General features: G+C 40.4%; 1 protein-coding gene across 1 annotated transcript in view; it reads right to left on the bottom strand.

The window, feature by feature from the left end:
- Window positions 1–12405, bottom strand: part of tex15 (testis expressed 15, meiosis and synapsis associated) — a 108782-nt gene that overhangs the window by 31153 nt on the left and 65224 nt on the right. The window contains exons 2-4 of the mRNA XM_072256374.1: window positions 8202–8321; window positions 7257–7422; window positions 4915–5152 (exon numbers count right to left, since the gene is read on the bottom strand). Coding sequence (XP_072112475.1) covers window positions 4915–5152; window positions 7257–7422; window positions 8202–8298 — 501 coding nt within the window. The 5' untranslated portion in view covers window positions 8299–8321. The remainder of the gene's footprint in view (window positions 1–4914; window positions 5153–7256; window positions 7423–8201; window positions 8322–12405) is intronic.

Below are 12405 nucleotides of genomic sequence, written 5' to 3'. Positions count from 1 at the left end.
AACATTTGTAGGTTGTTCCATGTTACGAACTCCTGCCAGTTTGTCTGAGTCTGGTTGCACTCCTTTTGAGGACAGTTGGTGGACTAAGAACTTCACCTCCAACTTTGCAAATTTACCTTTCTTTCTGTTCATGGTGATTCCAGCCTGTTTCAGTTTCTCCAAGGTAGCTTCCACTCTTTTGTCATGTAGTTCACTTGAGCCTCCAATGAGTATATCATCATCCATGTGGTAGACTACTCCTTCCAGCCCCTCCAAAGTATGGTTCATCCTCATCTGAAAGCGTTCAGGGGCTGATGAGGTGCCAAAATGGATTCTCTTGAAGGGATAGCATCAAGGTGGTGTGATGAAGTTTGCGAGCTAAACAGATCTGCCAGAACCCTAAGTTTGGTGAGGAACTTTGCTCTGCTCAGCATACCGTACGCATGCTCAACAGAGGGCAGAATAAACTTCTCCCACTCCTGACTGCACCTTGTTTATACCCTTTTTTTTATAGCTTCTAGCTTTACCTCTGCATACTTTTCGTGCCAGGGTTCTGTTTGTTGCCGACAAACATTCTCACTCTGCCTGACCATAGTAATAGCTTTTTTTGTGTGAGATTTGCCTGCAACTGAAGCCTCTCTGACAACTTGGTGCCTAGTAGCCCCACAACAATCCTGTTTCTAATGAGCTCATCTCTCAGATTTCCATATGCACTGTTGTCTGGCAGGGCTTTATTAGGTAAATAGATGTACGTACTGCAGGCATTTGCTCCATTTTCCTGTTTGCTTGTTTATTTCTTATTTTATCTGTTTGGACTACAGAAGTCTTCTTTTCTCTCCCTGAGACTCTGACTAACTTTTCTGCTGTGTCTACGTCTCTGTCCCCTTCCTCCGGCTAGTGGCCCAGAGATTATACAATGTATCTACTTTTGGGTGAAGCTGAAGGCATTGCCTAGCAACCCTGGCATTTTCTCAGCTCATGCCTCATTGTGCATACAGATAGCAAACTAGCATAGGCATTTTATTTGGTATGTCACTGGATATTTTTCATAGATATATGTGAACAAGAACAGTCTTACTGTAAATTTGTTCTTGTTGAATATCTCACTTGGTCTGTAACACCAATTCATCGACAATAAATCACTTCTGACGTCATGTTGTGTTTGTATTGAGGGACGGTGCAGAGCACATCAGGACACTTGCATGCAGGGTATTCAACTGAACTTTATTGATAACCCTGCTTGAACAGGACATGAATTCCTCCTGTGTGGGAGAGGCTAACTGAGTGTTGTGCACTTTGGTAGAAGAAATAAATGTGCAGACTATTTTCTATATGGGGAGAAAATCCAAAAATCTGAGATGCAAGGGGACTTGGGAGTCCTTGTGCCTAAAGGTTAACTTGCAAGTTGAGTCGGTGGTGAGGAAGACAAATGCAATGTTAGCATTTATTTCAAGAGGCCTGGACTATCAGAGTAGGGATGTGATGCTGAGGCTTTATGAGGCATTGATGAAGCCTCACCTTGAGTATTGTGAACAGTTTTGGGCTCCATACCTAAGAAAAGATGCACTGGCATGGGAAAGGATTCCAAGGAGGCCAGGGAACAAAAGGGTTATCATATGAGGAACATTTGATGGGTCTGAGCCTGTACTCGCTGGAATTTAAAGTATAAAGGGGATCTCAATGAAACCTTTTGAATGTTGAGAGGTCTAGACAGAATAGATATGGAAAGGATGTTTCCCATGGTGGGAGAGTCGAAGACAAGAGGGCACAGCCTCAGGATAGAGGGGCATCCATTTAAAACGGAGATGTGGAGAAATTTCTTTAGCCAGTGGATGGTTAATTTGTGGAATTTGTTACCACAGGCAGCTCTGGAGACCAGGTTGTTGGGTGTATTTAAAGGCAAAAATTTGCCATGGCATCAAAGGTAATGGAGAGAAGCCTGGGGAGTGGGGCTGAGGAGGGGAAAAAGGATCAGCCATGATTGAATGGTGGAGCAGACTCAATGGACCAAATGGCCTAATTCTGTTCCTATGTTTTATGTTGATCAGCTGTTCTTGATTGGATGTTGTGTAATGAACCAGAATTGATTAGAGAGCTTAAGATAAATGAACTCCTAGGAGTCAGTGTTCATAATATAATAGAATTCACCAAGCAATTTGAGAAGGAAAAACTACAATCAAGTATATCAGTATTACATTGGAGTAAAGGGAATTACAGAGGCATGAGAGAGGAGCTGACCAAAATTGATTGGAAGAAAATACTAGCAGGGATGATAGCAGAGCAGTAATGGCTGGAATTTCTGAAAGCAATTTGGAAGGTGCAGGATAAATAGAAGAAGTATTCTAAAGACAGGATGACACAACCGTGGCTGACAAGATAAGTCAAAGCCAACATAAAAACCAATGAGAGGGCATATAATAGAGCAAAAATTAGTGGGAAGTTAGAGAATTCAGAGGCTTTTAAAAACCAACAGAAGGTAACTAAAAAAAGTCATTAAGAAGGAAAAGAAGGAGTACAAAGATAAGCTAGCCATTAATATTAAAGAGGATACAAAAAGGTTCTTCAGATATTTAAAGTGTAAAAGAGAGGTGAGAGTAGGTATTGGACTGCTGGATAATGCTGCTTGAGAGGTGGTAATGGGGGACAAAGAAATTTTAGACAAATTGCAAACATGAGGATATCTGCAGATGCTGGAAATTCAAGCAACACACACAAAATGCTGGTGGAACGCAGCAGGTCAGGCAGCATTTTGTGTGTGTTGCTTAGACAAATTGTATGTGTTTTGCATTAATCTTCACTTAGGAAGACACCAGCAGTATGTTGGAAGTTTAAGTGTGTCGGGGGCAGAAGTGTGTGATGTTTCCATTACTAGCGAGAAGGTGCTTGGGAAACTGAAAGGTCTGAAGGTTGATAAATCACTTGGACCAGATGGGGTACACCCTGCGGTTCTGAAAGAGTTGGCTGAAGTGATTGTGGAGGCATTAGTAATGATCTTTCAATAATCAATGGATTCTGGCATGGTTCCAGAGCGCTGGAAAATGGCAAATTTCACTCCACTCTTCAAGGAGGGAGGGAGTCACAAGAAGGAAATTATTGGGCAGTTAGCCTGTCCTCAGTGATTGTAAAGATGTTGGAGTTGATTGTTAAGGATGTAGTTTTGGGGTACTTGGAGACACATGATAAAATAGGCAGTACTCAGCATGGTTTCCTCGAGGGAAATCTGACAAATCTGAAGAAATTCTTTGAAGAAATAACACTTGGATTTTCAGATTTCAGCCCCACATGATGCAGATTAATGAGTTAAGATCCCATGGTATTACAGAAAAGATACTAGTGTAGATAGAGAATTGGCTGATTGGCAGGAGGAAAAGAATGGAATTAAGGTAACTTTTTCTGGTTGGCTGCTGGAGACTAGCGGTGTTCTACAGAGGTCTATGTTGGGTCCACTCTTATTTTTATGTTATATATCAATGATTTGGAAAATGGATTTGATTGCTGTATGGCAAGGTTTGAAGATGATACAAAGATGGGTGAAGGGGTAGGTAGTTTTAAGGAAGCAGGGAGACTACAAAAGGACTTAGACAAAATAGGAGAATGGACAAAGAAGTTGCAAATGGGATACTGTGTCAGGAAGTGTATAGTCATGCATTTTGGTAGAAGTATTAAAAGTGTAGACTGTCTTCTAAATGGAGAGAAATTTTTAAAATCTGAGATGCAAATAGACTTGGAAGTCTTTGTACAGGGTTCCCAAAAGTTTAATTTGCATGTTGAGTTGGTGGTGAGGAAAGCAAGTGCGATGTTAGCATTCATTTTGAGAGGATTTGAATATAAACGAATGTAACGCTGAGGCTTTATAAAAGCACAGGCGAGGCCTCACTTGGAATATTGTGAGCAGTTTTGGGCCCCTTACCTTAGAAAGGATGTGCTGAAAATGGAGAGGATTCAAAGGAGGTTCACGAAAATGTTTCCAGGTTTGAACAGCTTGTCATATGAAGAGTGTTTGACGGCTCTAGGTCTCTACTCACCGGAATTTAGAAGAATGAGGATCTCATCGAAACTTATTGAATGTTGAAAGGCCTCAACAGAGTGGATGTGGAGAGGGTGCTTCCTATGGTGGGAAAGTCTAAGATCAGAGGACACAGTCTCGGAATAGAGGGGCATCCATTTAGAAAGGAGATGAGGAGAAGTTTCTTTAGGCCGAGAGGAGTGAATCTGTGGAATTTGTTGCCACAGGTCGCTAAGTCATTGGGTAAAGTTAAGGCAGTGGTTGATCATTTCTTGAATAGTCAGGGCATGAAGGGGTATGAAGAAAAGGCAGGAGATTGAGGCTGAGAGGGAAATGGATCAGCCATGATGAAATGACGAAGCAGACTCGATGGGCCAAATAGCCTATTCTGCTCCTATATCTAATGGTCTTATGGGAGGAAGAGAGCTGGAGGCATCTGAGAAGAGGGGACGGTTGGGGTGTTTAAGGAAGATAGGGTAGGAAGAAGATGGAAGCTCCGAGGATGTAAGAGGTGACAGGGGAATCTGAGAGAACACAGGTTGCGGAGCAGTGGTGGGGGAAGGGGAGCCTGGGGTCCCAGTGGCAGAGAGAAAGGTCAGCCTGGAGGTGGATGCAGTTGAGGTTGGAGCTGGAGGTCAGGCAATCCGCAGTCTGTAGGTATCTGTGGTATTTGTAACTGGAGTTGGGTGGTGGTGGAATTCTTGGTCTGGAGCTGTAGATGTGAGAGAAAAGGGGAGGTTTAGGGTGGTCAGGGAAGGTAGAGTGGGAGGAACATGGAGGCTCTGAGGATGAAAAAGGTGATGGGGGATTTAAAGATTTGGGGTTTATGAGTAGTGGCGGGAGAGGGGGAGCCCAGGGCCGAATGGCAGTGAGAAAGGTCATGGCCAAGAGATGAACATAACACTTCTGTCAAAATCAAATGAACATACCTTAAAAAACAGAACAGTTTCTGCAGCCAGGTTGTTTCGCTTATGGTAGTTCAGGAGAACATCAATGTGTCGATGAAGATATACACCATAAGCTGGATTTCCCAGTGCATTTATGTCAGAAGAATTAATGCTCAATCCATCCTGGTACAATTTTAAAGCTGACTTCTGGGATGTCACGAAGAAGAATGTAATTTCTTCCATTTCTTTCCCTCGTCTTCCTTCCTGTCGCATCTCTGATCTGGTGTGAGAAATGGCTACTGTTAAAATCTATTTTGAACAGTAAGATATTGATATTTAGATATTTAGAGACAGCATTAAAGGCTTCAAACACAAAATGGTGAAGAACATCTTCACAACACTCCAAATTCTGTCTCTGTACAGCCAATAGGGATATTGGAGGTAGCATAATGCTATCTCCAGTAGCCTTCCTCATATATTGGCCAGGAAGTGCTTGCAGGCTGGTCAAAATCCCATGCAAGTCTAATCTCATCCTAACACTAAAGTATACATTTGCTCTTCGTGGAAATTTTCTGCATAATTGATTTTACATGCTGGTCCACGGTTTAAAACTGCCACTGAACTGCTCACCTGACATTGTATAATAAGACAGGCTTTTGTATCTGGAATACTAGGTGACATTTCTGCAAACTTTTCAATAGGTAATGGCTTGTAGTTGAAACTATTTTGCCCCAGAAATTTCCTCCTGCTGCTCTGTCTGGCTGCTGACATCGTCCCAAATTCTAGAGCAAAGGGGATGGGGAAACTTTGGAACAATTTTAATTTGACTGCTCTTGCAGTTGTATTTCAAATTTTTGTACTGTACATACTGTATATACAAATGTACACATATATCTAAGTGTGCTGAATGATTATTATGGGGCAGGAGCATTTGCCCTCTGCATCCACCTTGGTGCATGGCTCTGTATGCATGGTGTTACTCCAATATTTGGGGCAGACACCTGTCATTCGTGGGATTATCATTAATACTCTGCATCCCTGGTTGTTCCCCAGCACATAAAACGTAGGCAACAGGAATTCTGCAGATGCTGGAAATTCAAGCAACACACATAAAAGTTGCTGGTGAACGCAGCAGGCCAGGCAGCATCTCTAGGAAGAGGTGCAGTCGACGTTTCAGGCCTTCGTACTGACGAAGGGTCTCGGCCTGAAATGTCGACTGCACCTCTTCCTAGAGATGCTGCCTGGCCTGCTGCGTTCACCAGCAACTTTTATGTGTGTTACATAAAACGTAGGAGCAGGATTAAGCTACTTGGCCTATTGAGTCTCTTCTGCCATTCAATCACTTAGGATTTATTTTCCCACTCAATCTCAATCTCCTGTCTTTACCTGATAGCCTCTGGCACCCTTACCAATCCAGAACTTCAATATACCCAATGACTTGGCCTCCACAGCTGTGGAATTCCACAGATTCATCACCCTCAGGCTAAAGAAATTTCACCTCATCTCTGTTCTAAAGTGACATCCATCTATTTTGAGGCTGTGCCCTCTAGTTCTATCTAGACTCTCCCATTATTGGAAACATCCTCTCCATGTTCACCATGCTTAGGCCTGTTTGATAAGTTTCAATGAGATCTCCCCTCATTCTTCCAAACTCCACTGAGTACAGGCCCCAAACCATCAGATACTTCTCATACATTAACCTCCATCAGGATCATGTATTAACTTTCTTTCAAATTAGATTCCACCATCTGCACCCCTTTGCTGCCCCCACCTACCACCTCCCACCATTTGTCATTATTTCCACTCTCCCCTCCTCAATTTTCCTATCACCCTCTCTTCACCTGCATCAACCTATTGCTTGCCAAATTTTGCTTCACCCATTCCCCGCACCTCTTTATACTGACTACCTCACTTCTATCCCTGAGATATAGAATCTCAACCTCAATTGTTAACTGGCCATTTCCCTCCACCCCATCTACAGTCTCTTGTGTCTTCTGCACTAATTCTCGATGTATGTGGTTCTAACTGGGTTGAAAAGAGCCAAGTGAGAGAGCCAGACAGATGCAGTACTACTGGACAGAATATACATCAATGGTTTCCCTCACTTCCACCCACACTGGCCCCAGAGTAACATCTGAAATAAAGACTTGCATTTAAATAGCACCTTCCACATCTTGTTCAGGATATTCCAAAGTACCTTGCAGCCAATGAACTATGCTTAAAGTGTAATACAGGGAATAAAGCAACCATTTTGTGTACAAGGTTAGGGGCTACAAACCCCACTTTGATCAAAACCATATCCTATCAGGCCACTCCAGTCTTGCCCCAGTATCTGAGAAATTTGGGTGTTTGTAGATTCCATAATTAGACCATCATTTTCATACCTCTTCGCTGCAAATCGCTGCTCAATTTTCACATTGTGTATGAGTTTAACATCGCCGAAGTTCCAGAGGAGGTTCAATTGGTTACTGCTGTCAAGTTTTGATCCCTCTAAAGTTGATTGAATGAAACTATATTCACGCCAATCTGTACGACAGATTTCTAAATAGGCTTTGGAAGAAGATGTAATTGAAATTAAAGTTTTGGTAAGATTCACTTGCAACTGTTGTGTATTTAATTTTTCATAATATTTGAGTAATGTCAATATATTATTGATTACGCATTCTTTGTTTACATAATACATTACAGGTTATATACAAGTCATACATGAATGGCATACATCATTACATTATCGTGTCATTAGCGTGCACCTCACGAAAGTAAAACTAAGAGCACACATTTTATCCCCAGCTCCTGTATTTTTCTTTCAATTAGTTTTCAAAATATAACAGCAGCAAGGTTTAATTTTACAGTTGCAGCTAAAATTTAGCTAACCACATGCTACTTCAAATATCCAGTAAAGCTACTGTGTATCCTAACTGAGGAATGGAGTGCAACAAATTGCTCAAACAGATGGAGGTGATCAAAGTTCTGGAGGGTCCAGACAAAGCATCTGTTGGCCAAAGGGTTGAGAAAAGAGCAGATACATATTTAAGAAGATCGGCAAAAGATTCAAAGTTTGGCACGAGGCAAAAACATGTGTCATGATCAGTAATTCATTGCATGAAAGAGTGGTGGAAGCAGATTTAATCTCGAGCTTCCGAAGAATTAGGTAAATACTTGAAGAAGTCAAAACACAGCAGAATGGAAAAAATTGTGGGGATCCAAGGATTGCTTTAACATAAGCTAGGCATGGAGTGAATGGGTAATAAAGTTGTATCATACACATCACAAGATCAATGAAGTAAGTAGAAGGTCACACCTTTGCAATTGATCTTTTGGCAAATTACCTGAGTCAGTGGTCCTTTTCCTAGGTATCGTGAACTTTTTCAAACTGTCAGAGTTTGTGTTGATATGCTGGATTTTATTCTTGCTTTTTGATTCCATTCCTCACTGTTTGTGCATCAACACTAAAATAAAAACTCAATGAAGGTAACTGATTGTGAATGGGGATCATGCACTTTTTGTAATCATTCTCCTCAAAACTATAGCAATTGCCTTATATGCATTTTCCTTTTCATTTGCCTTTGCAGGGCAATTGTAGCTTATGCTCCTTCAAATACCCATATACTTTCCCCCCTTGAAGGTAAAATACTGAATCTATGATTTTTTTTCAACATGCTTCTGTTGGCCTCTCTCAGTATCCCTGCCCTTGGCTTAGGACAGCTTTCTGTGTTGTTGTCAATCACTGCAAATGAGAATGCTTCAGTGTAGACAGATCGTTTATGGCTAATTCTATCCCTTAATTTTGAAACAGGAGACATAACACCCGAAAGATTTTTTTTCTCATGTTAGTAAAGACCCAAAAAAACTTTCCAAGCAAATGACAATTTATTTATTTGTTCATCCAACTCATTCACAGGGGTAACTGAGGAAATGAGATCAACCACAGTTTGATTGATCCATCATTCGAGACTGCAGCCCGACTTTAAGATTAAGATTGACTGCCGTTTTCACAGGCCTGCTGTTTCCTGTAATATCTCTCCCCAGTCAGACCTACCTTTTCCTCTTATCCCTAAACCCCCTGACTTTTGATTGCATCATCCATTTTTTGGTTCAATAAATATTGATATAACAAACCTAGATGGCTGTCGTACCTAATGAAAAAATAAGTTAATGGGTTCTCAATAAGAGTGAAAAGTAACAAAAACGTTAAGCTACTTGTTTCTGTGCATGGACTTGACACTTTACATGATGAATCACAAGACAACTTGTCAGCACTGTAACCGTACCACAGATAAACTATAAAATGGAAAGCATGAATGAAAACCCAAAAAACTCAGCTGAAACCTTTGCATTACAGTCAGATTTCTCAGCTCACCTTTATAATTTTTTTCAAGTGAAGGTCACAGCAGCAACTAGAAAATATGAACCTTCTGTAGTGCCTTTAACTTGGATAAAGTTTCCAAAGTGAAGTACAGTTAGTTGTTTCTGACAGTCTTTTTCAAACTTGTCTTCTTTCAAAGATAATTGAGGTAGGTGCACGTGCACTACTAGCAGGTTCCTCTCCAATTCACTCAAGCCTGAAGATGGAAATATTGTGACTTCCCAACATTGGTTTAATTCCTAGAACTCCCCTACCAATAACACTGAGGGAAAACTTCTTCAGAAAGGACTCCAATGGTTCAAGAAGACAATTTCCCACTACCATCCCAAGGGAAACTAGAGATGGTCATGAATTGCTGGTTCTACTGGCAACTCCCTTATCCAACATACTGTATGTATGAAGAAAATTAACAGAATCATTATTCTCAATATAACTCAGCTGTAATTCATATTGAAATCTTTTGAGTATAATTGTAATTATCTTAGAAATAGTCACACTTTGCCTTCTGATTGTTAGTCAACATTTTAGAGATATATTCTGCCATCTAATTGGGATTCAGAGAGTTAAGTTAATGCAAGAATATACTATTTAGGGCACTGACTTCCACTGGTTAAAATCTACAGTGCATTTCAGAAAGCATCAAGACCCACAATATCCAGAAAGACTACAATGATCGTTTGAAGGTTTTGCTTGGGGGAAAATCAATAGAATCTTTTACTCTGGACAACAGCACCTTCCCTACAGGCTCCACCAAACATTGATTCAATGCCTATACTGAATCAATGCAAGGAGGATTTCCCATGTTATGCATTTGAGTTCCAAGAAAGCACTGTTCTACCTGACCTGCCATTGCCAGCACTGAAATGGTTAAATTCATATTTTGCAATCCTACTTTGTTGGTGTAATTATCAAGATTTATCCATAATATTGAAATATTTTCCTTCAGATAATCAGTAAAATTTAAAATGGAGTAAAAACAGATTATGAAAGAAAGCCAATCTATCAGACAGTTACACATTGCTGTCTGTCCAATTAGGCTGTTCCACACAGTAGTTACTCATGTAAAACTGCTGATATGCTCTACACAAACAAGTTCTGAAGAGGGACTCAGCAATGTACTGAGGGTTCAAACACATCAAGAAAAGTTAGAAAAATTCTGACAAGTGTTATCTATCGCAAAGCTTAAAGAATCAAATTTTCAGAAACTATAAGACATTGACTTTGTCAATTCAAGTACTATATTCAAGCAATGATTAATGCAGGTCGTACCAAGACCTAGTTCTACCTGGGCTGTATAAAAAGACTAACAATTACAAAGCAAGATACAAACATTTTTCTTTTGACTGCAACCATTAATCTAAGATCTTCCTTTAAATTATGATTCTATCATCTTACACATTAGTCACATTTTTAAAAACAATTGATACATTATCTATAATAAACTAAAATTTAAATTATGAATCACTACTTATCTCCTCTTGGTCTTTATATTTAAGCCTAACATTATACTCTCTTATCTTCTTTGACACTGCTGAATATAGAAAGCAGTGTTTCAACTCTTCTATACTCCTATCTATTCCAAATATCAGACAAGCCTTGTTTTTAATGCTGATGTATCCTGTTTTCTCCTCTCTTTGTTTCTGAGCCTCACCCCAGTATTTCTTTAACATGTTTTGTTTTTTACCTTGAGTCTCCTTACATAAGCCAAATGTTCAGAGAACCTACAAAGTACAGTAGGGCACTTTAAAAATGTACCACTGATGTTTCTGAGTTAAGTACCTTCTCTCTTAAATATTTTGAAATTCAAAGAATGCAATGCCATCTACTCAAAGGTAATTGATCACTTACCACAGAAATGGACTTGTTCAACTGTATGAACTCTGAGCTTTGACGACGTCTGATAAGCAATCAGCGTCGAGGTGCTGTACAAAGCTAAATTGTATGAGCTCTTTCAGTGCACAAGAACAAGTGGGCTGTTGCTTTAATATCTGTTAGCCTAAACAGAATGCAAAACCACATCTTTCCTTGATAAGGGGGGCAGGGTATCAGATTGCAGGCTGCTAACAAATCAGCATTTTCCACATCTGTGTTTGAGATCAAACCTGGAAGCAATGATTTGCATTCACATGACAGTCACGAGTGTGAAAGAAGTGGAGAAAGTTATTGTCCAAACTGTTCTATGTATTTGCTTAGGAGCTGAAATTATGTCAGAAAGTGATCTTGCATTCTACCATGAAGTTATGGTACTCAATCAGGGCCATTTTCACTGGCTGGTAATAAGTAACTTTGAAAGCCAGGGAAATGTGAAGGATGTAATGTCTTTGTCTCCAACAAGCTCCCCCAACAGGCCAGTGCTACCAAAAGTGGTGGTGGAAACACATATAAGAAAGGCATTTAAGAGGCTCTTGGGTGGGCACATGAATACGTAGAGAATGGTGGGAAATGGACCATGTGCAGACAGAAGTCATTGGATGCTTGTTCATTATTTGCTGTGTCGTATGACCTGGGCGATCATGGTCTTTCCATGACCATGGTTGTTGTTGGCAGATTTTTCTACAGAAGTGGTTTGCCATTGCCTTCTTCTGGGCAGTGTCTTTACAAGACAGGTTGGAATCTCCCTAGAGCATGGGGTTTAGACGGGGTGGAGTTTGTTAGGTGTGTTAGGAAGGTTTCTTGACACAATATGTAGATAAGCCTACAAGAGGAGAGACTGTACTTGACTTGGTATTGGGAGATGAACCTGGTCAGGTGTCAGATCTCTCAGTGGGAGAGCATTTTGGAGATAGTGATCATAATTCTATCTCCTTTACAATAGCGTTGGAGAGAGATAGGACAGAGAAGTTAGAAAAGTGTTTAATTGGAGTAAGGGGAATTATGAGGCTATCACGCAGGAAATTAGAAGCTTAAGTTGGGAACAGATGTTCTCAGGGAAAAGTACGGAAGAAATGTGGCAAATGTTCAGGGGATATTTGTGTGGAGTTCTGCATAGGTACGTTCCAATGAGACAGGGAAGTTATGGTAGGGTACAGGAACCGTGGTGTACAAAGGCTGTAATAAATCTAGTCAAGGAGAAAAGAAAAGCTTACAAAAGGTTCAGAGAGCTAGGTAATGTTAGAGATCTGGAAGATTATAAGGCTTATAGGAAGGAGTTTAAAAAGGAAATTAGG

Source organism: Mobula birostris, chromosome 4 (assembly GCF_030028105.1).
Source record: "Mobula birostris isolate sMobBir1 chromosome 4, sMobBir1.hap1, whole genome shotgun sequence".
Lineage (NCBI taxonomy): Eukaryota > Metazoa > Chordata > Chondrichthyes > Myliobatiformes > Myliobatidae > Mobula > Mobula birostris.
Note: the sequence above shows the minus strand (reverse complement) of the source record. Positions and strands in the feature narration are given on the sequence as shown.